The 27,225-nt window shown below is 44.3% G+C and overlaps 1 protein-coding gene across 2 annotated transcripts in view; it reads right to left on the bottom strand.

Moving 5' to 3' along the window:
- Positions 1-3,583: 3,583 nt before the first annotated feature.
- The window catches only part of LOC126534889 (glucose dehydrogenase [FAD, quinone]-like), a 79,402-nt gene continuing 55,760 nt past the window's right edge, over positions 3,584-27,225 (bottom strand). Inside the window, exons 10-12 of one of the 2 annotated variants that reach the window (XM_055072901.2) lie at positions 17,052-17,229; positions 10,309-10,525; positions 3,584-3,736 (exon numbers count right to left, since the gene is read on the bottom strand). In XM_055072901.2, the coding sequence (XP_054928876.2) occupies positions 3,601-3,736; positions 10,309-10,525; positions 17,052-17,229 (531 nt within the window). In that variant the 3' untranslated portion in view covers positions 3,584-3,600. The remainder of the gene's footprint in view (positions 3,737-10,308; positions 10,526-17,051; positions 17,230-27,225) is intronic. The other variant, XM_055072902.2, reaches the window with a different exon arrangement.

Here is a 27,225-nt window from a genome sequence, read left to right as displayed (position 1 = left end):
AATTCAACCTCATTTGTGCATAAAGAATACTACCATAACGTAAACAAATGCTCTGGTATGATAATAACTGCTGATGACAATTTAGCGCATGTGTAGTAATACGTAGTCTATTTAGTCATGTGTAGGTTGAAGGACGTCGATAGTAATTTATTCATCATGCAAAAAAGAGGTGAGGCGTGCAGACAGGACACAAGAGTAGAGAAGTGGACAACATGACGACAGGCGTTCGTGTTGTCCACTTCTCTACTCTTGTGTCCTGTCTGCACGCCTCACCTCTTTTTTGCATAATGAATCCTTACCAACTAGCTCAGCTTTCTGTCGTTCTAAGTAATTTATTCCACTAAATTTTATTAAGCGGAAAATGAATTGATAAGCAGAGGCTCGAGACGATATCGTCTTTATCTTTGGGGGGTGGTCACAGCGCAGTGAAACATGCATAGGAGTGTGTATATAATGATTTCTGTGGATCGCACTGCATTTTAAATGTATGTCCCACAAGAAATAAAATCCATGAAAAGGCTATCGCGTGGACAGGTCAGGCGAGTTAATTTGCCCCTTTATCTCGCACACGCTTCTCTGACATCTGCAGGTTGCGTCGTAAAACTTCTGCATTATTCTTTATTACTTCAAGACATTTTATTGCTATAGCAAATATATGTCCACTCCAGGTACATTTCTGCCGACATTGTTCAGTCCATCAAGTCATCAAGTCCAAAGGCGATAACATTGTCACCACGCGTCGTATTCTGTATGTGCGAGCGAATGCGTGCGAGGGTGAGCCGCCGTCGTCGGCTCTCCCTCTATTTTGGCGGCTCCTGCGTATGAGGCGGTCATGCTCCGCCCCGCAGGTCCTATCTTGAAAGCGATCTGCGACGGCGACAGAGTTTGCTGAGTGCTGATAGCTTCGTGTGCACTGTGTTTTCGCCACTTAGCTCGCGTTCAAACGAGAGGCAGCCCAAAGCACAAGTTGCTTGCTTCCGCCCTTGCTGACTCCATCGTCTTGAGAGCGAGTGTCTGCGCTCATCGAACGAGGTTGGTTCGTGTCTGCATCATGCATCATGCTTAATAATTAGGTTAGCAAGCGAATGTTTACAAGTTCAGGCATCCGTCAAATTCTTACTTGGCACAGTTCACTACTAATTTGATATCGCAATTGATGCTGCGGCTTTCGGACGAAATTGCGGCTTTTTTCCGATGTTTGCACAATCGTATAACAAATTATGGACGCATGTTCAAGTATTGGTAGAATATTGGTTTTGCAGAGAGGATTCTACACTTCTTGAGGGAGAATTTTTAAAGTTTGTTTTGATAAAATTGAAGACGTGGCCGGCTTTTAAAATTATATATTCTGTGTGAGAAATCCAGGTTGAATCAGAGGAAAATGTTACGTCTAGATATTTTACTTGGTTTACTTCCGCAATGATTTCATTGTTTATGCAGTAGGTTGAACCACAGGTTTCCGTATGGACGGAAAATGAACGTAGTTACATATAGACGCACTTAGTGACATAAGCTACTTTTGATATCAGGAATGTGTTACATTTTACATCTCTGTGTATCGGTACCCTGTTGACTTCGTGCTTCACTGATCACATATAATATCGCCTGCTTAAAGCCTTATTTTAGAAGTTATGCTTATGCCGATGTCTGCAAAACAAATTAAAAATAAAGGTGGACCCATGAAAGATCTCTGTTGAACACCTCACGGTACTGAAACATGGGCAGATTGATCAGCGTTAACGACTATTTCTGCATATGACGTGTTAGTAATTATACAGCCTCGAATGAACATTAGTAGAGAAACCAATGAAAGACAGCTAGCGCAAAATAACAGAATGACAGACTCTATGAAATGCCTGAAAATCAAGGAGATTTCAGTCGGCGTCCAAACCTTTATTGAATGAGAAATGTACATTGTGAAAAAACACTTTATAATGGTGTCACGCGTAAATGTACTCATCAAAATACTTATTGGTATTCCAAATAAATATATTGATTTCGAGTTTTCGGAATATGCTTGTGTAAATACCGTGTTCAGGGACCTTGCGAAAGACACTAGTTCGATATGGGGCCTGTAATTAGTCACACTATCCCTAGACCTGCTTTTATAATCTTGAACAATGTTAGCAGTATTCCAATCGTCAGGAGGTTCATGACTAGTAAGTGATTTGTTTGGATTACTGATAAGTAATTAGACATGATGTCATCGAAGAATTTCTGGACAAAACTGGAAACACCATCAGACCCGGGTGCTTAGATGTGTTTTACTTTTTGAGGTAAGTACGCTGGTGTGAACAACAGAGAGATCAGTCCTGAAATTGTTAATCCATGCGGTTTGGAAAGACAAGGGGGCTCGTTATTTGCAAAATAGAGTAATACTGACTACAAATACTTGTTTATGCAATGAGCTTTGTGTCTGCACCATTGCTAATAGGATTGTTGTTGCATGTAAGAGGCGGTGTGCCGACGTTATCTTCGCCATTTGTTTTAACCATGTTCCAGAGCTGTCAAGGGATTATTTTTGAGATATGATCTCAGCGAGTCAAAGAAGACTGCCTTGTTTTATTGAAACGTTGTATTCAATTTAGATTTCTATATGACTGTTGCTACTTTCACCAAAATTGCCTCCGTGTACGTATTCTGGACATCATTATTTTCTACAAGGCAATTGATTTCTGAAGACGAGTGCCAGAACAAGGGCGTACTTAAAGGTGTGTGTGCACTCGGACTTCTATTTCGGTTGTACTATGTACACCTAATAGATTTCATTGTGATTCTTGTAAGAAAGAAGAATCGCACTGCGAAGTCCCGTCGCCATGGTGCGTCTCTGAGTCATAATAGGATCGGGCCGCAAGAAAGTGACGTAGCCATCACATGTCGCGCGGCCAGTTCGCCGATCTACCAGAGCTATCAGTGCTGCCGCTGTGGCACTGGCTAACGCTTGACAAGTCCGATAAACTTTGTCACACTCTTTATATCTGCGAGACGAAGGAAAATTGAGTACGGTAGAAATATTTTCGTATCTTACTACCTACGCCTGCTGCCGAATACACATAATCATCGACTATCAAAACAAAATTGCGTGTCTTATGCTGTCACTCGGTTCATTATGACTACTTGAAGGCTGTTCACGTTACCATCACCAAGTGATGAGCTAGCCAAAAAGTATATTGTGACGGGCTACCTGTTATCGGCGCTCTGGAAAAATGGAACCCACGAGCAGAATTTTTATCGGCCACAACTTCGCGACATATGACTTCGTACTCGACGTGACGTCTGGAAGTACGGAGCCATATACGAGGGGTGCTATAGTGGAGCGCTCTGGAATAATTTTTTGCACCTGTGGTTGTTTACCCTGCAACAGAAGCCCCGTACACAAGGGGTCTTTCATTGTGCCGCCCCCCCCCCCCCCCCAGAGTTCGAGAACCGGCACCACGATCAAACCTACGACCTCGTACACAGCAGCGCAACGCCACAGCCATTGGAGGGCCCCAGCGGATTTAAAAGAGCACGCGTTTCGGTAAGGTCGCGAAAAAATGTCGAAAATAAATGTAAAATATCTTTCGAAATGAAACAGACACGCTATGAGACCAGCCGGCTTTATTTGTTGTCCTCCAAAATCATGGCAGCGCCCTTCTCCCCAATCATATAGACGGCTCCGTTCGGATTGCCTGTCACAATGTCGGGCATTACGGAGGCGTCCACTATGCGGAGTCCAGTGATACCACCGTGGACTCTGTAAAGGAAATCGTTGATATCCGTTTTAGAGGAACTGGTAAGCGCTGAATCAACATAGCCACACAACGTATTGCGACCGTCAAAAAGGGCTTATCAGTGCCGCCGCCGTGAGGCCTGGAGTGGCATCCCAAATATCGGGCGCAACTTTGCGCGCGAACGTTAAGAAACGCGTCATGCGAGATACGGGCTTTTCTCTCGCGCTTCTTTCTGGACACGCTGCACCGTCTGGTGGCGTTGCCCAGAAGTCCGCCCGTAGTATCCGAGATATGAAGCGTGGCACGCTAGAGCCTGCGAACGCTTATAATTATTCTCTCGCTTGCCTCACATTGAAGGGCACATACTCAATTACGCAAGTTGGTGAGACGTTTATTGAAGAGCGGCCTTCAAGTGCATTCACAGCACAACTAACTAAAGCATTGGCCTAAAGCGCATTCATTGAAAAGCGGCTCTCATACACGGTGCACTTGGTTCCAAGCCTACAGACGGGTCAGGTTGCTGTCTTCAAGCAACCCTTCTGACCGGGGTTCCATTCCGTTCAGTATAGAAGAAATTTAACGCATCTTGTTTCTCCTTCTAGGGCGTCTAAATGCCAGTGGCCGATAACTAGTTACCCAGCTTGTCGTCAAGGAGATTTATTGAAGAGCGGCGCACTCATACTGGCACATACCTGGGGACCCAAGACAGCATCAACAAGGTTCATTGAAGAACAGCCCAGACAGATTAGCACATACCCAGTGTTCCATATCGACGTCCGCAAGTCTTTTCGAACATCGGTGCCTACCCAGTCCCGTATCTAGTCACCCATATCGGTGTGGAAGAACTTAATTGAAGATATCTACGTATGTACACTTTGGCGCATGCTGAGTGACCCAAATTGATCCGATGCGTGCTTTCCAATTCCATTACCTCAGCACAGCAACCATATGTGCTAACCGTTCGACCCCGGTAGGCGATAAAGCGGTAAGATACAAACATTGATACATGTACATACAGATAGATAGCCCTCGAACGTACGTGTAGTACCCTAATAATGCTAACGATTCAAAAGGCAGCCTTGTTGCATGTTAAAAAAAAGAGGTCCATAACTGTGCAGCTCTTTTAGGGTACTTTAAGCTATTTCTGGGTGCTAGCGATCTGTTTCTCTACATGTAGATATGTTTGTATCTAACCGTTTTGCCGCCTTCATGTGTCACTGGGTAGTCCATGGCCAAATGGGTAGCGCATCAGGTTGCTAAGCTGAGGGAACACGGTTCGAAACCAACCTTCGGACCAACTAGGGTCTCTGATCATATGCCAATGTGCACATATGTGCCACTCTTAAAAGAGCTATAAAAGAGCTTCTGTTGGATTCTATAAACTACAGTTTCGCTCGAAAGGTAAAGGAATGACGGGATGGCAAGCACGCAAGGCATGTGCTGCTGCGCAGCGTTAAAAGCACCCCGACGGTGAGGCGTCATGTGGTACAGACCAGAATTTCTGGCACATATGGACAGCGGTCATGCTTTTGTTATGTCTATAATAATAGTTAGTACACTACAGAAACGGCGCGAGCGGCATTTGCCAACAGCGCATTTGCGTTTGTCATTCGCCTGCGATGGCAGTTCCGAAGACACTGCAGCTATATTGTCGTCTTTAAGGCAGGTTAATGTGCCTTTTTATTTTAATCACATTTCAGGTCACAGAAATATATCGCAGTGACAATTAGGTGGGAACACTCTATGGCACCATCTGCTTCGATGTCTACAGCTTCATCTTCTTCAATGTTATAGCAACGTCGTGCAGTTGGCCAAGCTTTTTTCGGAGAGACCTGCATAACTATACCGCGTAATAGTACAACTAGAGAACTGCGCAACTAGTATGAAAGATACTAGTTGATGTATAGTAGAATATGTTTTTTTTTTAAATACGAGCAACATATTTATGCCGCGCCCTCCCGCCGTACATTGTGCTGCATTCTTACCCTCCTTTGTCATCGCCATCGTAGTGTGCTCTTAGCATATCCCGATCGATATAAGTACAATACAGTTATTAAGGCGAAAGCCCGATACGTCTCATCAGTCAGTCGACCTTCAAAGACTGAGCGAGAACGCGTCCACGACACGAAATGTACGAAAAAGGCTATGATCCTTCGTCTTTAGTTGGAGTCGAACCCACAACCTTTGGTAATACTGAAGACGAAGTGAATTCAGACACAGTTTCATTTCATTTCATTTATTTTCGCTCAGGGCCGAAGCATTACACAGAGAAGTGGGCGGTATAAGAACAACACACATTTTAGCGGCGAAGTAGCCTTAGTAGTTGTTGACGCGGGCTTTTTTGGATTCCTTGGCACTGACGATTTAAACTATTGAAGCAGGCAGGTGGTTCCAGTCGCCGCTTCTTCTGGGAATTAATTAAGACGCAGTTAAGGCAGTCAAACCCATTATCATTGGTGGGAGTCAGGCACGTACGCAGAATTTTTTTTCGAGGGGGGGCCCAACCCAAGGTAAAATTTCTATGCAAATGAGCGAGAGGGTACTTTTACTAGTACAAATGTGAATACTGCCCACCATTCGCCATAAAGACGCGTAAACCCGCAAAAGAGAATTGAAATCACGTGTATCTCACAGGTACACCTGTGAGATACACCTCTCCTTTACTGGGAATTTGGAATTCCAAGTAAAGGCCTGAATTCCAAGTCAAGGCTGCAATTCCAAGATCGGAATTGCAGCGAAAGCTGACGACAGTCAAACCTCTCAAACGAAAAGCAAAGTGTTTCACCTCCGCTGCGGGTCGGCCTGAAGATAATGCAATATCGGGCCGACCCACCGCGGAAGTGAAGCAGGCGTTAAGCACCCTGCATACGTGTGCCGATACCGAAGATAGTGCAAAACCGTAGTGCCATACGTGGGTCGATTCCGGAGGTAGTGCCATGCCGGGCCGACCCCCGGCGGAGGCGAAGCAGGCATTAAGAACTCCCCATACGTAGGCCATTCCAAAGATATTCCAGTACCAGGCCCACCCGCAGCAGAGGTGAAGCAGGCGTCAAGCGCTCGCCATACGTGGGTCGATACTGAAGATAGTGCAATGCCGGAACGACCCACGGGGAAGGTGAAGCAGGCATTAAGAATTCCCCAAGGCCGATCCCGAAGATATAAGCAAGCGTTAAGATCTCCCCATACATGGGCCCGTCCCGAAGACTCCGAAGGGCGCGCTGTAGGTTCCCGAGTCCAAAGGGGTATGTGCCATTGATCTTGGACCCTTTCTTCACTATCACCATGCAGGATCGGCCCACATGAGGATTTTCGCTGTGAATGGACGCCGAAAAAAACTACAGAAGTTAGTCATACACTGCCTTCGCTGCAAAAGGCGGCAAAATGTTGACCGCCAAGTAGATTGATTTGTCGGCGCTTTAGGAATGTGTTTGAGGAGTGGTGGCGTGGGTTGATGGGGGGGGGGGGGGGGAAGGGTATGCCGCCTAATTTCAGGGGGGGGGCCGCCCCCCCCCTTCCGGTACGTGTCTGACCCAGTGACCCACGTAGGTGTGAAAACGGTTAGATACAAATATTACAAATATTACAAATATTCATAGATAGGTACATACATGCAAATAAACAATCAAACACTCAGACGCACACAAACAAACAAACACGCATATATATATATGCGTGTTTGTTTGTATGTATGTATGTGTGTGTGTGTGTGTGTGTGTGTTTGATTGTTTATTTTTTTAATTCTTTTTTTAGGCATTTTTTATGCTGACGAAGGCCGTGCCACGGCCGAAACGTTAAAAACATTAAAGATGCAATTTTCGTAAGTATGCACCTTCGTTTCTACAACTACCCATGTAACGGACCTACAGAACTTCTCATTGAATTATATATATATATATATATATATATATATATATATATATATATATATATATATATATATGTTTGTGTGTGTGTGTGTGTGTGTGTGTGTGTGTGTGTGTGTCGTCGTGCTTAACGGCGGGGTTACACAAATATTGGCGCAGACTCCTAAAGACAAATTGTTGCTGCTATTTGTCTGCACATGGTGTTTCGCCCCCGATAAGTGAGGTTTAGAGGATTGCTTCTCTATTCTGCATTGTCATAGGCACAAGACGGGATATAGCACGAGAGATGAGACCACCGTGAATAAAGCGAATTTCATGATAGCCGCTGTCGTGATTGTTAACAATGGGAAAGTTCAGGGCCCATTTCCTTTCAGAAATAACGTATTCAGCCAGAGAGCATGAAAACTTCCTCCTAAATAAAATATCTTGTAAATTACTTTTACACCAATGCTCCCTGTTGTGGTAACTTGTGGCGTACCAGAATACAACAAACACCGTCCACCCGTTTCACCAGGGGTCCTATAACGTAAATCTATTCCAATATCTCCTGACGTCAAATTTGCGTAACCGCCGACGTAAGCATCGGGAGGTGACCCACAGGGTCGTCTGGACATACCAATCCAACGCTCTCCTCGTTCATAGGAGGTCACTTTTGTTTGCTTGAAAAACGAATAACATTTAATACACTGAGCAGCTTGTCTTGTCTAATTGGCTGACAATAGGCGAGGAGCACGCTCAAGGGGAAAGGGATTCGATGGGGCCGAGCCAGTGCACTGAAAATCGATAAGCGGATGAAGAGGGTGGTGCCGGCGTCGGCGATTGGTCCGCTTTCACTCACTTAGCTTGCGGTGGCTGGTCAAAAATTGCGGCGTCATGCAACGGAAGCTTAAAAATGACGGTAAAACGTATTCTCAGCAAAGAAGAGTTGGAAGAATGAGGTCGTAAACGCGCTGAAAGTGCTCGAAAACGTTACACGGCCACGCAAAAAGTTTCACAATACGCAATAAACGCATGCTTTCCGGCAGGTGCGAGTAGCCAGTGCCTGAACGATTGGCGGCAGCCATCTTTTATTCCTTTATGAACGGGGCAGCATGAGGCTATTTATAAGAAAATTCAGTTTTGTTCGGCATATTAATGCTTCTTTAGCCCATACACATCACTTTGACGCGGGGAGTTGTTGCGGTTTTTGACGCAGCGTGACAGGAAGGTGAAGTGGGTGCAGCCCGAAAGCTTTTGACCAATAGCCGAGGGCTGATCACGAAAAGGTGTCGAATCAGAAGTAACTATATTTCTTTTGTTCGGTAAAATCATGCATAATCAGTGTGTGCACGTCATATCATGTGGGGAGGTATCGCGGTTTCCGTGACGTTGCGTGACGTATAGGGGAAGGGAGGGGGTGGTCCAAAAAAGTTTTTGACCAATCGCGGAGGGTTGATTGCAGAATTGGAATAGAGAAGTTTGGAATAGTTTTACGTTATAGCGCCCCAGGATCATTTCATCAGTAACACCAATAAGCAGACCAATCAGGAAAATATTTGAAATAATAAAACAAAGTAACTCCACTGAAATGTAGAGATTGTTCGTATCATGGTTGCCCCTGTTAGTCTACATATTCGGCCAAAATGTAGCAGTATATATGGTTTGATGTCCCTGGTACTCTTGTATCATATCTGCCTCATGCTACAATAAACAATGACATACGTTATCATATATGGTTTTGTTCAGAACGCCTGCACGGAGTTACGCGATTATATTTACGCAGGCTCGGTAACCACTACAGCTATTATAATGCTGAAAATAACTATTGCGTAATTGTACACTACGTTTGTAATTTCATAAGTCATTTGGCCTTCGATTCTCTGGGGGCGCTCATTCGTTACAGTCTTTCATTACCTCAAGTCGTCCTCAAATCCGGCAACAAGTCAAATAAATGTAGTTTGCTGTGCAATTGATCACCCATCGTACTTTAAATGATTTGTTCACAACAACAGGCACACTTGCAACACAACCAGCTGATGCCATCTCTTGGAGAACACCAAAGAACAATCCCCTAAATTAATGCCGTGAGCCGAGGATAAATTTTACTATTAGAGTCAGAAGGAACCTCTTTTAGGGGTAGGTAGGAGCTTACATGGCAGCCATATTTATATTAATTGTTGAAGCTGGTTCATACACGTGCACTGTAGCTATATTGTCCGTTCATTCTCCTAGTAATTACCTTTAGAGCCCAAACTGGGAGGATGACAAAGCACGACTCATGTAAGAGCCGTGCCATGAGGGATTGGACACAAAACTTGGGGGTTTGACTTCATTATACCGCCAAGTGGGGCCATATAGAATAGAACTCAAGCACGAGTGTTCGATATTCTAGGTAAAGCTAGGAGGAACTAAGTTGGTTCAGGAGATATAGTTGTGCGTATAGGGGAGACAAGTGTCGCTCGTGTAAAGCCTCACGGACCTCTCTCTTTTTCCCTCGTTACTTCCTTTTCATAAAACAATGCAATGTGTGCGAAACGACAGCAAAGCATTCAAAGTCCGCAGAGGCTTAGGTAATGGGAAGTGATAGGAAATATGCATGCGTGGAATGGATCTGAAGGTATACCATCGTTTTCGGAGAATGCTGGTATCCTGGTTATCGGAGACCGGGGAGAGAAGCCGTTGACCAGCATCGGACGCCTGGCTTTGGCGATGATTATGATGACGATGAATAAACACGTAACCACTGTTCTTACCTTAGCCTCGGGTCGACGACGGCTTTGTTGCCAGTGCCCATGGGATTGGTGCAGCACTGATGCCACGACGTTGGCGAGAGATGCCTGGCCATGCATTGCATGTACTCGTTGCTCCACATTGAGTGCATCTTACATGGCGGAAAGTGCACGTCCCAAGGCTTTGTTCCCAGCGCTGCAAAGGCTTTCGTCTTCATCAAGTGAACAACTTGCCCTATCGCTGAAAATAGCATATTTGACTATTAATCCGTTAATAAATTTGCCTCCGATTTGCAGACGCAATCTCGAAAATTATGCAATAAGGTGCATGTAGCACGGAAACTCCTGCAAAAATATTGTGTACAATGTGCATCTCCCTATATTCAATATGGTGCCTTATTTAGGTGGGCAACTTGATTCCGACTTGAATGCCAGAAAGTCTCAATTGAAATACGGAGCATGCGGCTTTACTGTTCAGTCTAGATGTTTTTTATCAGCATTTTCATTGGTCAACCTATTGAATGAAACGTATTTTGGAGCCAGCAATGGTTATGAAAAGCTTATTTACAGTACTGTGAATCAAAAAAGAAATTTGAAAGAGCTGGTTGTCTTCCGAAAGTGCCGAAGAAGGGTATGTAACTATAAACCTCAAAATTATGTTAGTAAAACTTGCAGAAAATAAAAAAATTGCCGGATTAAAGTAGCGAGATTGCTGCAATGCACGAGGCCCCAAATGTTACAGCAAAACAGTAAAGCTAGACATTGGCTGCCTTGCAAACATCATAACATTCCTGCTCTTTCGTTTCGCTTTTCTTTTCTTTGGAGTTCTGCTCAATGGATTACCAAAAAAGCTATTTCGCCTCTAAGGACCGTGGATGTGTAGTTGCGAGAAAACATGACTGCGGCCAATGAAAAGCTGCACTTGTTTTCTGTAGATAAACATAAGGAAAACAGCTACCAGTTCACGTGGTTCAAGAATGGAAAGCTGTTTCTTAGGAAAAGGCATGAAATACCCGCCATTAGGATGGCATCCAACGATGAACTGGCTAATATTTTACAGAGACATAAACACATTTGAATGTTTCAAAAGTGGCTGACAGCAGCCGCGATATTAACCTTCGGTCTAAGACGTTCTTTTCGTTTTTGTACGCTAACTCTGCAGCTATAAAAGATAAGCTATTCCTTTTTCTACTTAACGTTGGAAGTATATGTAATAAATCTGAAGATGGGGGGGGGGGGTGGCGGAATGATGTTTATATGTTTAAGCCATGCCTTTTGTGGTATCGCCTTTAGTGAAAGCAGGCTCACTGCTTCTAGTGACGTCACTGTTATGCACCGATGCCGCTGTGTGTCAATCCATCACGAAAATAGAAAAGCTGGGATGATGTACTAGATTTTGCTCCGCATGTGTCATGCCTTGGCGATTACTGTGCTATTACGCATTATGCTGATTGCATAGCGTTGGGTGTTATTTGTGGCATGACGTGCCTTTTCCCATCGGCTAAAATTTCTGCTTTTCAATACGTTATTAAAAAGCTTGGGGTTTGCTGATTCTATTCACACATCTATTATTGCGCAGGGCGACTTCGAGATAGATTTCTTTTTTTAGAAAACACTAACTGTGCAGAAATCATTGACCTGGTAAATGCTTATCGCTGTGATAACATTAAACGTCTACCGACTAGAATAAACAATGTTGTTCTTACACTGAAGGATATTTGCATTACCAGATTTAAAAAAAAAAATATGCTGTCGATGACATAATATCCCGTGAAGTAATGTCCTGTTTCTGTGACCTCTAGAGTATTATGTATAATAAATAAATGTGTTTTCAGCTTATCTCAATGACTACTTGTCAGCATTTTGATTTCTACTAAGAAAGACGTCAGTGCGGCTAAATCTAAATACAATACACGATAACGTAGGATAGAACATTGAACAATACGAATATGCAGGCTTTTTGTGGTTCGCTGGCGACTACTGACTTGGAGGATTTTTTCGATGGAACTTGCTAGAAAGAAGCCTATGCTTTGTTCTTCCCTAAATTCAGACTCAGTATTTCGAATCGCTTTTTCTTTGATTACGAGCGGAACGCAATAGCATTATAAGATTGCAGACTGCTTCTCACGCTTTCCAGCAACTGCACATTATGCAACCGTTATGTTTACCGGGAAACGCTGGCAACGGACGTTATGCACGAAGGCGAGCCTTCTGGTAGAAATGGCACGTGCTGTGGCGGAGGCGAGGGCCATCTGAAAGTGTTTCAAGGAAATCGGCGCGCCTTCCCATGGCCTCCGAGATTCGCGTAGATGCACGCGTGGGCTGGCGCACACAAATTTGGAGGCCTTGGCCACTCGATGAGAGGTGGAAACGAGGGAACAGGGGTTTGTGCCTAAATTTTTGCGACAAAATTAAGTTTTCCAGTAAGCTAAACCTTTAATGCGACGCAATGCTGCCTGTAGATTGCGTTTAGATTGCACTTTACAATTTTGCTGGTGCATGCTACTTTGAAGAATTCAATTATTTCAGTAACGCCTCTGCGCCACTTGGATGGGTCGCATGGTTGTGGTTCAGAAAGATTTTTCGCCAAGCCCCTTCCAATGCTGACATCGCATCTTTTCTAACAAGGGGGCCGTAAGGCTTGCACGTTAAAATTATGAAAGCCATGGGTTTTGAAAAAAGAAAAAAAATTCGATAGCAGCTATGCCTACTCGCGGTGTTTCTTCGAACTAAGAAACAAGATTCTTTTGGGTAGAAGAAATTGAGAAATAAACTTAACTTCGACTTACGCCAAGCCAGAAAACAACACTGCACACGCACACCTTTACGTTTGCAAACTGCCGTTCCAAGTTATAGAAACAATCAAAAACCTTGACAAAAATTATAATCTCACTGACCTTAAGGAAATGAAGTCGCAAATTAGTCGCTATGTTTATTTCCCATTTTCTTACGTGGGAAACTTCTATATTTTCAAAAAGTTCCGCTAATTATTCCCCGTGCTACATAGAAGAACCTATTACATTAACTATTTTTCAGACCCATGCCCTGCCACTTAAGTAAATGAACAGATTTCAGCTCTTATTCCTAACAAGTCGGCTCAAGGTTATGTTTGTTAAACCGCCAAATTAGCGCACCTTTTGCTCATACTTATCTTTGTTAAAGCAAGATTCCTCCAAGGTTAATAGGGTAGCGCGCATTATCATGCTTCATGAACGCGGGGCACTGAATGAGCGAAGTTTTGCTTTGAAAAATGCATTCGACAGCAATTCGCTTCTGCACACGAAAAAAAAAAAATGCAGAACACGTAAAGAAACAGCTTATACAATCCTGGATCTTTTTATACGTTGAAGGAGATTTTTAATCAATAAATATATACGAGGTCTTGGCTCGTGTGTGTATATATATATATATATATATATATATATATATCCTAGGCTCCACGCACTTCTCCCAGCTGTTCTGCCATTGTTGGGAACATTTCGAGAATGCCTCTTTCGGAATGGAGTTTAGCTCAGCTGTCGTTGCAGCCATAATGTCCCCTCTTCTCTGAAATCACGCTCCATTCAATGGCCTCTTGATTTTGGGACATAGCCAGAATTCGCAGGGGCCCATATCAGGAGAGTAAGGAGACTGGAGACTGTTGAACTACAGGAGTCTGGTCCTTCGCCAAAAAAACGTATGAATCAAGGCGAGGAATCTGCAGGAACATTGTTGTGATGGATGCGCCAATGTCCTGTTGACTACAACTCCGGTCTCTTGCGCCGCACAGCATCACGTAGGCCACAGAGAACATCCCTGTAGTACTCTTTGGTGATTGTTTGACCCTGTGGTGCGTACTCGTGGTATACCGCACCGCGGGAGTCAAACAGTCAGCATCACTTTGACGTTGCTGCGCACTTGGCGGGCCTTCCTTGGTCTTGGTAACGTTGAGTGCTTCCACTATGACAACTGGGATTTGGTTTCCGGGTCGTACCCGTACACCCAAGACTCGTCTCCAGTGATTACGGTCTTCATGAAGTCGGGGTCACTGTATGTGGAATCCAGCACGTCCTGTGAGACTTCAACATGAAGTTCCTTTTGCTCAACCGTGAGCAGCTTCGGCACGAATTTCGCCGCGACTCTTCATGGCCAAATATTCGGTCATAATGGAAAGTGCAGAAAAAGTGCTGATACCCACCTCTTGCGCAATTTCTCGGACAGTCACATGACGGTCCTGCATCACCACAGTGTTCACTTCGGAAATGACCTGGTCATTCCGGCATGTTGATGGCCGACCGGAGCCTGGCTCGCTCTCCACCGGTGTGCGGCCGTCTTTAAGCCGGTGGTACCACTCCTTAATCTGTGTGCTGCTCATAGCATCTTCACCGAAGGGCGTCTGAATCTTCCGAATGGTTTCCACTTGGCTGTCGCCAAGTTTCTGGCAAAATTTGGCACTGCTCAAGTCGCTCCGCCATTTTCCTTGCAATAAAAAACCGACGAGGGCACTGCGCACTACCTCACTCAAACGCTGCGTCCCAGCGCCTGACGCTATCGGCAGGCGGGAAAAAATTCGTGCATGCGCACAAAGGTTCAAGGTCGGCTGATGCAAGCGCGCTTGTTTCATATCCATGAGGTTCTCGCAAAAAAAAAATAATGTCGGATAATTTTTTAACACACCTCGTATTAAGACAACGTAAACTAAAAATACAGTATAAGAGAATTAGTGGCAAGGCTAATTGAAAATTGCTTGTTGAATATGTGCTGGATTTTTAAAGAACAACAGGGTACTCTAGATTGGCGATGCCTAATTTTTAGTATAAATTTATTCCGTTGGTTTTCTCCACCTCTTGAAATGCTCTAATACCAGTACCCCCGAATACCTTACTTTCCAGCAGAACATGAAAGGTCCCTTTGCCAATCCACCTTTCTTTTTGCGTCCTTCTTTTAGCAGTTTTACTTCAGTTATCGTAATATACACGCCACATTATTATCTTTCACCTTCTCCATTTAGGGTGAGGGAGAGTGAGCAACGCGTACGTGATAACAATACTAACAAAGGCAGCTTCTCGCACTGCTGCTGCTCCTCACTTTAACTCTTCCTTTCCGTGTGGGCTTCTCTCTTCCTTATTACAGGACAGGTAACGAAGCCTCATACTCGGATGCGCTAAAGGTACTTTCATACCGTTTGTGCAATTGAATGCTCTAATATTATAGCTTGAACATGCACTGCCTACGTTGGTAAAGCGACATCGTATCACAACATATGCAATCCCGCCTCCCCCCGCCCTCACTCTGACTAAAAATGGGCCTGAATGATTCATCATCATCATCATCATCATCATCATCGTCGTAATCAGCCTGTTTTATGTGCAATGCAGGACGAAGGCCTCTCCTGTGATCTACAAGAACCCCGGTCCTGCGCCAACCGATTCCAACCAGCACCCTATGAATTTCCCGATTTCATCGCTCCGCCTTGTCTTCTGATGTCCTCAACTGCGTTTCCCTTCTATTGGTACCTATTCGGTAACCCTAACGTTACAACGGTTATCTAACCGGCGCATTACATGGCCTGCCCAGCTCCATTTTTTCTCTTATTGTCAATTAGAATATCGCCTATACCCGTTTTCTCTTTGATCGAAACCGCTCTCTTTCTATTTCTTAACGTTATGCCAAGCAATCTTCGTTCCATCACTCTTTGCACAGTCCTTAAGGTGATCTCAAGCTTCTTTGTCAGTCTCCAAGCCTCTGCCCCAAATGTCAGCATTGGTAAAATTCACTGATTGCACACCTTCCTATCAATGATAATGGTAAGCATCCAGTAAGGAGCTGACAATGTCTGCCGTATGCGATTACTAAGCTTCAAAATTGAACAAGAAAGAATACCCAATATGTAAAATAAAATATTGACTGACAAGGATACAAAAAAAAAAACAGATCTAACCCGTCTACTTTTCTATCTTTCCGCAGAAAACGCACCTGGAAGTCCAAAGAAGGCGTCAAATATTGCTCGCAAAGCAAATAATTTTGAAGAAAAAATGCGTTATCGTGGGTCTAGTTTCATACATAGCTAACAAGGCGTGAGCCCAAGGGAAATGCTTTTGGATATCATCCCTGTTATGCTTTTCCTGGGGGGCTAGCTTCGACTGCATCGACGCAAATTGTAATGAATGCACAGTATAATTACACATAAACTAAAAGTGTAGTGAGTTGGCAGTAGTAAATACAGTTTTGAAATCTCCAGAACGTGACACCACTGCTTCGACTGCAGCACACATGCGTGCTCCTTACGGTGTCGATGATCCATGTTAGTGATGTTCGAGGGGGGGGGGGGGGGGTGTTCACAACGGGCACTGAAGGTTGCTGAACGTGTCGTGATGTGGCGTTCACAAATAATTTGAACAATGTTGTGGTATATGTTCGAAGACATTTGGCGTGGCCTGTCAATCGATTATAAGTGGAATGCTTACTTCTGAATACCACCATATAAGTGTTTCTGTTATAAGAATTGAACAAAAACGCTTGAAATTTTGCATAATCGGGCAATAAGTATGTCAGCTATAAAGAGCACAGGGAGACAACCAATACGTCCGAACATATAAAACGTCATTCTGCAGCCATCAAGCCTGCTCAAAAGCTGCTTGCTTCCCGTTTTTTCTCAGGTATCGTTACTAAACACACGCACATTCTTCTACGTCTCACGGATGTCCGTCTCTAATTCTTGAATAGCTCTACATTATAGGCGCCAGAATAGCGAAAGGAAGAAAAGAGCATGCCGTTGCTATTCTCACCTTCTCCTGCCATTTTTACGTCGTCGGGGTGCGTATAGTAGCGTGGGTCCAAGATGGGTGCGTCTTTGTAGTTTCTGCTGCGAAGCTTGATAACACCTCTGCTCTTCAAGCGATTCATTACTACAGCGATATGAAATGCGTTGCTGCCGCGCTTAGGCTTGAAGTATCCATCGTATATCTGCAGGTCGGAAAGAAAACAAACGTTTAAAAAGCAACGTCAATTATGTGTGCGCACTGTCTTCACCCCCCGATATTTATTTGAATCTTAACTATGTAACTTCCATCAGCTTCGGTTCAAGAAAATACTAAATGCTACTAAAACGGCAACTTGAAACACTGTAAACCAAATTTGCAGCGCCACTTATTATGACATACGGTAAGCATTCTTGAACAGTTGCAACGCTCATTTTACAATGAAGTGTTTCGACAGCCACCGTCAAGGTAATTTCTTCCCATTGCTGAAATGGCATCGATCGGTGTCATTTTGTTCATTTACGGTGCAAAAAGAATGTACTGTAACTCCAGAAAGTCGCCAACTGTTTTGCGGGTCTCATTTATTTGGTGGCAGGGGTACTTGCTTGAGACTGAATTGTTAACGTTCATTGTCGGCATCGAGAACCTCTACTCATGATAAGCGCTTCGTGCTGCGAGAAGTGAGCACCTGACGCCCAGTTCACGCCATTTTCTTTGACTCACACCAGTCAATTTACTGCTGTTGTGTCTGCTTCATTAACGGCATCGGGTGGCTACACTAAAGATTTGTGGCAGTGGGACTTGTCTGGAATGGAATCCTTCAAGTTATTTTTCGCCGTGGAGGACCATGAAGGCTCACCGTATATTTCGCTTGTGGTGTGTGGTACTACTGAAGCAACCACAATTTGTTTACTTCCTAAGGCATTTACCTACACCTCTCTTAATGTGTCTCTACATTTCTTTTTGCTTTGACGACTAAGCGAAGAGTTATTAATTTCAATTTTATTCGTCACCATTTATTGAAACTATACAAAATATTCAAATCATTGTTTGGACTCATAAACAGCAATGGTAGTACAAGATCCAACAACAATATGCAAATTCGAAATAACAGTATATTGCAGTATGTTGCATACTGCAACATACTACATACTGCAACATACTACATACTGCATACTGCATATGTTGCAGTATGTTCCATACATATTCTCGAGAACAATTAAACAACAATACTTAGGTTTCACAGTGCTTTTTGTATACGCAATCTTCATTAAAAACCGAAAGGGTGGCCGGACTGTTGCACGGCGTTTCTTGAGGAATATTTGTCATTTTTTACTTCGTGCAATCGTGGTACGTGCGTACTCATGTGCGGAAACGGTTCCAGTACTTCGATAGACGAAGGAGGAGACGCTTCGGGAAATGCGTCAAAATGGAGTTGCTTTAAAGCTTTTAAAAGGGACGTCACAAGGAAGGCCTCTTTTTTGAGCAAGACAATGACATCAAGGTTGTAAAAAATATATGTTGACCCAACGCATGAGTTGCTATGTATGTGAAGCGAAGTATTCGTTATGGTATTAATTAAATCATATGAAACTAAGTGCCATCCGTACAAGTGTTTTTATAGTGATCATGTACGACGTGTATTCAGATATGTGTTTAGGTTTCGCCACCACACAGGCCACAAAATTGGTGTCATTCACAGTTTGTTTATGAACCACATCGTTCACAGAGTATGCCTAACGCAGGTATCATTTAATGGTAATGTACAGTGATAAAATGTTGATGCAGTGGCATGAACAGGAAAAAAGCCATGTTTGATATTGGTACAAGTGGGAAAAATGAGAGGAGGTGAACGCAGAAAGGAGTGTGATGCTACATATATTGCTAAGTTTGATTATAGCAATCGTCCGTTTGATTCCTACATCTTTGGCGTCATTGAAACAGGCACCAGCACATGAACTTTCGCGCGAAGCGCTCTGGCAAGCACATGCTACGCGGTGGGACACACGTCCCAGTGGTCTGGAAGACGCGAGCAAATTCCTCAAAAAGATATTATCTCAAACAGATAGTTAGCATTGGGCAGAGAAAAAGTCTGCGTACGATTTTGACACATTGCTTAAAAAATCGGCCTTCTGTGCTTGGAGTCTGAATTTTCATGCCATTGTCGGACATGTAAATCTTTTATTTTTATCTGTGTCTGAGCTATTCGGCAAAAGAGCAGAACCAGTAGCCATGGTGTACAACGGTCGGTATGGTATGCGAAGAAAGCTTCGTTTTAAAACTGTCTATATCTTATTGAGAAAACTGCCTTGAGCGACGCAGCAACTGAAGCTCGAGATTGTTGAACGAAATGTACGTAGCCAGAAGACAGCATCTAGAAGCGTACTATAACAGACGCTCCACCAGTTTGATTAGAATTAACGGGAGAAACAGATCCAACACGAGAACCACTCCTGCAAAACTGTATGCAATATGGGTCGGGGAAGATCTTATAAATAACCGATAGTGAGTGGAAAACTAAGCCAAAGAAAGTTAAGCGAAATTGTGGGTTTAATGATATGATAAAGACAATAATATAAGTTGACATAAAATTAAAACAAAATTTGACGAAGGTTAGAGCTGAACACACACTTTTTGCATTATGTGTCCCAATGATTTACCGATTGAATATCTGTTGAGGCCGTTTTTCCGCATACTTTCTTTGGTATCATTGTATGTGTGCTAATCCTAGTCCTTGCAGCGCTAATCAGAGCCACCACCCAAGGTTTTGATGTCGGACGCAGAACGTCTTTTCAACCATAGATACATGTAGCACAAGAACTTGGAAGGAGGCCAATGGCCAATAAACCGTCAAATGTTGCCTCATTATATCAGATATGCAAATATCGAGACATAGAATATACGCAATATAGACAAGTGTGTTAAACGCCACTCTGGGTGGCAATTTCTGTATTTACGTATACGCTGCGCCCAAGACCTACCTTCAATAAGTAAATGCTGAGCACTGCTTGTAATATCGTGTTTTAGTGCCAGACAAAGCTTTGTTTCAGTGATGCAAGATTGAGCTTCCATATTATAAATCATCGTCATCATTATCATCACCATCAGCCTATATTTATGTCCACTGCATGGCGAAAGCCTCTCTCTGCGATATCTGATTACCCCTGTCATTTTCAATTTGAAACTCATTGGATATATAAGTACATTTAGGCATAACATATATAAAGAAGGAGGTTTCATAGTCAAATACTGTAAGGACGAGACCTCCTGTAATTACTTACAACTGGAAAATAAGATATTACAGCAAACGGAAAATTGGTGCATGTTTGGTGCCCTCCGCGATCAGTGTGCGCGTTTTCTCAGAACGTGGTATGATATAGAGGTTGTCATTTGCTCCTCAGTTCAAGCATGAACCTTTGTCAGCTCCAGGTGACGTTTTCGTCGATAGCTTTGGAGCTCCGTCTCCGCGGCGCCATTACGTCTTACGCCTATCAAGTGGTAAGTGACAGTTATTGGACTCTGCTTTTATATTCGCAGCCCTGCAACCTTTTCGACTAGTGTGTCGTCCTGTCGGCGCGTTAGTGAATGCCGGGCACCTTACGTCACCATGGTTTGCGACCACGCTAACATTACTCGGCCATTGGCCATACGTTGTGCTCCCGCAGTACTCTGTTTGGTCGCATCGTGTTTCTTTTCTGCTACTTGTAAAGTTAGTGTGCTAAATTGTCTCTGTGCAGTGCTGAGATTCACCGAAAAGAAGTTTCTGAATGCAAAGTTTAAGAACCGCTAACTGCTACCATGTAGCCCACAGGATAGGTCCACGAGAGCTATCGTTGTGTTTGTCGCGAACAATGGCAAAAAATAATAAAATAAGTGTAACTGTTTCATACACACAGTTTCGGGAGTATCCTCGCCTGAGCTTCGTTTGCGTTTTGTTTACGTAACCGCGATTGCGATAGGAATTGTACAAATGTGTAATATTGGCGAAACATAACTTTTGTGGGGATTTGTGTAACAGTCGAAGCACTTGCTCCACATTGGCCCCACCGCGCTGTTGAATGTTACCGCGTCTGTTTTTAGGGCTGGTACATTTCTCTTGCCAAACAATGCCGTGCACGTTTCTTGGAATAATGAAACTTCTGGGTGACTTACTAGACTTCTGAGTACTTACAAGTGATTGGATGCTAGTTTGGTGGTGACATGAAGTGATGTTTACTCCTCCGCTGTATGTGACGATCGAAGCGTTAAGGCTGACTTAATTGCTCGTTCGCATGTGGTCATATTTTTTTCGTACGTAACAGTGAAATTCTTTCTCAAATGAATCTTTCTGACACGCATTCGTAATGGTAAACGTTTCGCTTAAACTTCGTACTTGCGCTGCTGGCGTTTTGTTTGTGCAACCACAATTGCGAAAGTGAACGTACGACGTCCTACGTTTGAAATAACAGAAATTTTGGTGGCGTTTGTATGGCGATTAGAGAAAAATTTCTGCACGTGATGACTGATCGCAGTGCTGAATTTAATCAGGGTGTCGTAAGGGCTGAACGGCTGGTATTTGTTTGTGTCAAAGAGTGTCATGCACGTTGCAAGAACAAAGAAATATTTGTGCGACTTAGTGTTCAACTGATTTACACGCGAACTAGTTCATGTTAGCCTGGCGTTAAGGTCAACTTCGCGTTTCCGCTCTGTAACAGCGAAACGTGTGCACTGTGCACACAAACGTGTGCATTAGCTCGTTCACACATGACCGCATTTTTTAATTTGCAAGTTTGTGTTGACTCTATCACGCGCTCGTAGTGATTAACCGTGTCGCTTGATCTTTGTCTGCCAGAGGCGTTTTGTTTGCATAACGATCATCGATACCAATCGTAAACGGCGTAAGGGTGGAGGAACTAAACTTTTGCAGGCATTCATATCTCACTGGCAGCACCTCTCACACATAGTGATTGGCCAAATGAGCTGCTCCTGTTTTCTTTCCTCTGGCATTGGCTATCATTTGGGCCAGCATATGTTCGACATGCGTGCGCGACGTACTTAAAAATATTAACGAGATTGCTCCATCCCCATATCGTCATTGTATTCTTAATGAAGGTTTAGTCGATATTCACTTGATTTTTTTATTAGTGGCTGATTTCTTTATTATTGTGATAGAAATTTTAAGGATACTTCAGGTGAAATTCCGCTGGCAGCGTACGTTGGTTGTGGCTTCGTAACCGTTGTTCCCGCGCAGTTATAGTGTGGAAGATCGCGTAAACTTCGCTCAGCAAGCTCTGCAAACGCGTTGTGATTCGAAGCAGCAAGAAACGGTCGATTGTTTCTGCTACTTCGCTTCAGAACAGCGGCGTTCTGACATGGAGTTTCCCCTGTCATCGCGTAAGATGTGTTCATGCTTCTCTTGCCGCACGACACGGAGTTTAACGTAATGGGAACCGGAAGTGTACAAGGATTTACTCTGGCAATAACACGGGCAGCTGCTCATATTTATTTACCATAGCTATCTGGTAATTTCCTATCACTATCACTATCACTATCGCTATCACATAGAAAGTTCGATATTATTAATGTTATCAGCACGTTTGATAAAGCAATCCTGACGTAGATACATTTGGGTACTTTATTTTATCTTTACACATTGTTGACATTATCACTTCTTTTCTGGTCACTGTCAGCTCAGCTAGTTCATATAAAAAGAATTAAATTAAATTATGGGGTTTTACGTGCCAAAACCACTTTCTGATTATGAGGCACGCCGTAGTGGAGGACTCCGGAAATTTTGATCACCTGGGGTTCTTTAACGTGCACCTAAATCTAAGTACACGGGTGTTTTCGCATTTCGCCCCAATCGAAATGCGGCCGCCGTGGCCGGGATTCGATCCCGCGACCTAGTGCTCAGCAGCCTAACACCATAGCCACTGAGCAACCACGGCGGGTTAGTTGCTGTCAGAACAAGCAGATTGCTCGCAAATGCGCAGCTCGTTCACATTCACATGACGGACAGTAATGTGTGTACATATTTCTAACACGTCCTTCTTGCATGCTTTACAGCTATAATTCGTACTTTCCATCAGCCACATGTGATTTTGGGTCGACATCATTCTGCGTCGCCGCTCAATACCGAAGCAAGCCCGCGGAAACCTGCTAACTTAGCACCTCTGATCTGAAGAGTGCATTTTCATGCCTGCGACCACTGACATGATCCTGCAGCGAAACCAGTAAACTGTGTAGCCGCGGAAGTACCAGTGATCTCTTCTGTTCTGCATCTGCAACCATAGATGAAAGGCTGCAGCCATCAAGTGGTAACTTCCTTAGGGGGCCGAAGTACCTGTGAACTTTGGCATACCTTTTCTATGTGGCTGTTGAAGCAAGTCCACCGAAATTCCCCACTACATTTCTTAGTACCTGTGAGCTGCAGTGCGTGTTGTGTCTGCGACCGGTGAAGCGAGTCTGCCACAAGCTTTAGCAAATTGTGTAGTCAACAAGGTATCTGCCATCTTTTCAGAAGTATTTATATCTTTAGCCGTGGAAGAACAGCCACAACTAACCTCTGGTCACTTCCTTTGAGGCCGGCTTAAACCGGAAACTTTTTAGAATGAATTTGTGTTTCTGCAATCACTGAGGGCAAGTCCGCACAAATCCTCTTAACTTTGGTACGGGTGAACTCATACAATAGACATTTGTGTCTGTGACCACTGAAGCGAGCATGCGCCAAGCTTTTAGTGAATTCTGTAGCCGCCAACGTACGTGTGACGTCTTCAGCAGTATTTTGGCTGCGACCATGGAATGAAGGCCGCATTCAGCCTCTGTTAATTTGCTTAGAGGCCTTCGAGCCTGCGAACCCTTGAGGTGAATTTGTATCTGTGACCACTCAAGCACAGCAAGGATTTTGCGACTTGTAGTACCTTTGAACTATGTTTAGTTTTGTGCTGAAGCAAACGTATTATAACTGAACTGATACCTGCGAACTCTGAAGTGGTGTTGGTGCCTCTGACTGCTAAATTGAGCCTTCAGTGAGTTTATTATTGACCAATTGTATCTCAAAAATTTTTAGTATTTTTATTCTCTGATCGCTGAAGCAAGCCTTCAGAAAGCCTGAATGTAGTAGCTTCCTTGATTACTAAGACACCTGTTAACTTTTCAACAAATCTCGCATTTATGTGCCCGCAACCGCTCAAGTGAGCGAGCCCGCAGTAACCCACCCTTACAAGAGGATTTCAAAATTCTTTTTCCCAGGGAGACTGCGGGGCGTTCGTAGCTGCCGTCATCGAGGCGTCGTCCGGCGCGACTAGGGCAGCGGCGAGCTTACGGGTCCGTGAGGCGTGTCAGGCGGAGGAGGTGCCCATTGCCATGGCCATTGCCGACCGCGGGTGCCAGACGGTGTTGTGCGATTCGCGAAGTGCAGTGCGGAATTATGCAAAGGGCGAAGTGTGTGGTGAGGCTGTGCGCGTTCTGTGCTCGGCTGACCTGCAACGAGAGAATCGGTATGTTAGAATCAAGCGGTTCCCGGCGCACGCGGGCAATGATGCGTCGGAGAACCACGATAAGCACAACGAGACGGCAGACGCAGTGGTGCGAGCGCTTACCAACTGCACCGCTGCAACCGACCGTCCAACGTGGTGTACTGCCAAGGACCGCATGACGACGTTGAACGAACTTACACAGTTCCACCGCCTGGCTCGAAGGATTTTCCCACCCCCGCACCCGGGGCTGAGCCGAGCGGAGGCGGTGCTGTTCAGACAATTGCAAACCGGTTCCTCACCCACCCCAGTGTTAATGACTCATCTATACCCACAATTATATGCGAGTGATCTGTGCCGCGTGTGCCAGCGGGAGAGGGCCACCCTGACGCACATCCTATGGGATTGCACCAAGTTCCCCGACGAAGCTTCGATAAGTACAACGATTCCGCCGCGACTCGCGGCTGCGGCGGAATCGACGACGACGAAAGCCGAACCTGGGCCGTCCAGCAGGTCCCGGCGGCTCTTGAAAGACAAAGGCCGAGTGAAACCGACGGAACGTTGCCCCTCAGGGCGACCTACCGCGGGAGTAACACGCGCTGGAGTTGAGTAGAGACCACCCGCTGAGAAGACGTCAGGGCCCGCGTCACGGTGCCATATAGTCATGGTGTCGTTCTGCAGGCGACTACATGAAGTTGTTTCTCTCTCTTCTGGCCGAGATGCATCTACAACACATTAGTTCAACTGAAGTGGTCTCATCGCTAATCAAAGATCTTTGCTCTGCCGACCTTCCGCAGAATGTTTCAAAGATGGAGCGTGTATTTGCACTTTAAATTGGTGACCTTACACAAGCTGCTTCGTTAACGTTAACGCATTAACCCACCGTTAACACCTAATGTAGTTGTGACATCTTGAGCATATTTTGTGTTAATGTGTGTAACTACTTAAGACGCCCCGCAGGAAGGCTCTCGTAAGTTCCTTATAGTGGTTGACATATCTTAAATTTTCCAGCAAAGTTTGCGTTGATTTGCCTGCAACGACGGAAGTGAGCCCGCAGCAAGCCTCTTGATAACTTCCGTTGTGCCTCCACTGCAAGTTCTTAAATTTTCTTGCTTGCCAAAGTGCTTTTGCAGACAGTTTAATTCATGCACCCTTTTACTGGCAATGGTGCGTCATAACCTTTATTGGCCGAGCTTGTATGATAAAATTGTTCAGTATTATTTCTTTGCATTGATGTGCTTTACTGAATACTGCTAAGTGCATTTTAGACTTGAACTTGTGATCTTCCTGCCAGGGTTTTATTGAAATAAATGCTGTATTTTTAACGATATTGCTTATGGATTCCGCAGTCTGCTGAACATGGTTCTGTAGCTTCGCTTCTGTAAGCATAAAAAGGTATAGCGTGCATGTCCAGACTGATTGTAGCTGATGCTATATGTTTTGATTCCCTTATTTGAACGCTGGTACGGATCTTCAAGAGCTACGCCGTTCCTTTCATCATTGCCCCACAAGCAAACGCAAAACCAGGCCAAGCTTACTTTGTTACTGGTATGTAAAATACAGCAGGCCTGCTACAATGCTATGGCGCACTCTGAGGAACGTCACTTCTATGTTAATTTATAATGAATATGGACGCCCTGTGGATATCCTCAATCCACAACCAAATGTCCTAGAAACTTCCTTTGGAAGACTGGTCACAGAAAAATGTCCCAGAAGCGTGCTACATGTTGTCAAAAATGTCCTTAGCACGTACTTGGGATTATGCAGTAAGTAGAATCCATATTTAAATATGTCTTGGACGCCTTAACATTCGTTTGTTTCTTTCGTCGGACATTTCTACGAATGTCCATTCGCGCGCAAGGGGAGATCCTGTGGACATCCAAAAATGATGCAGATAATTCTTTCGTATGTCCTAGAGACGTTCGAATGTCCCATTCCCGACATCAATTCGACATCTGTAGGAATTTGCTGATCTAATGGTAACAAGTTATGTCAGAGGTGTACTGCAGCGGGATTCCTCTTTCGGGCTTCGATGCTGATTGATGATCATGATTTAATGGCAACCCATTCGAAATGGGTCGGCGAAATATAGTCACCCAGCCTGCTTGATGTAATCAGGTAAGCTGTACATGTTCTTTATCTAGCATTTTTCTGTACATCTAGTTAATATTTTTTTCTTCAAAATCTAAGTTGTACGGCTAGGTATGAGGGTAAGAGATCGAGTCGTATCAATCTCTTCCCTGTTTTTTTTTTCCACAAACACTCTAAACGTCTCTTGCTTCTCTCGGCTACTGACCGGTTGATGCTCCCGCGCACTTGAAGCCCAAGCGTTTCTGGAATGTTTGCGTTATGGTTCCATCGGGGTGAGTCTCCCCGCATTCCATTACGATGTGCTTTCTTTTACTTCATTACTTTCGATGCAGCATACACATGCCTCATCTTATTCCGAATATTTGCTCTTCTATTTTTTGGTCCTTAGCCAACCCACTCGAACCTCAAATATCAAGGCGCTGTCCCTTCCATTATCAATTACCCTCCCCGAAGCCTGCGCGTGTCGTCCAAAATGCCTGGTGCACCGGTGCATGTGAACGCTGAGAAACTTGCCATGTGCCAACCGATCTCCTCTCTCGCACTTCGATGGATGGATGGATGTTATGAGCGTCCCCTTTGGAACGGGGCGGTGGGTTGCGCCACCAAGCCCTTGTTATTTTACTGCCTAATGTCCTACCTTGGTTAAACAATAAAAA

This window comes from Dermacentor andersoni, chromosome 7 (genome assembly GCF_023375885.2).
Source record: "Dermacentor andersoni chromosome 7, qqDerAnde1_hic_scaffold, whole genome shotgun sequence".
Classification (NCBI taxonomy): Eukaryota; Metazoa; Arthropoda; class Arachnida; order Ixodida; family Ixodidae; genus Dermacentor; species Dermacentor andersoni.
The sequence above is the reverse complement of the archived record's forward strand: the minus strand, read 5'-3'. Positions and strand labels throughout refer to the sequence as shown.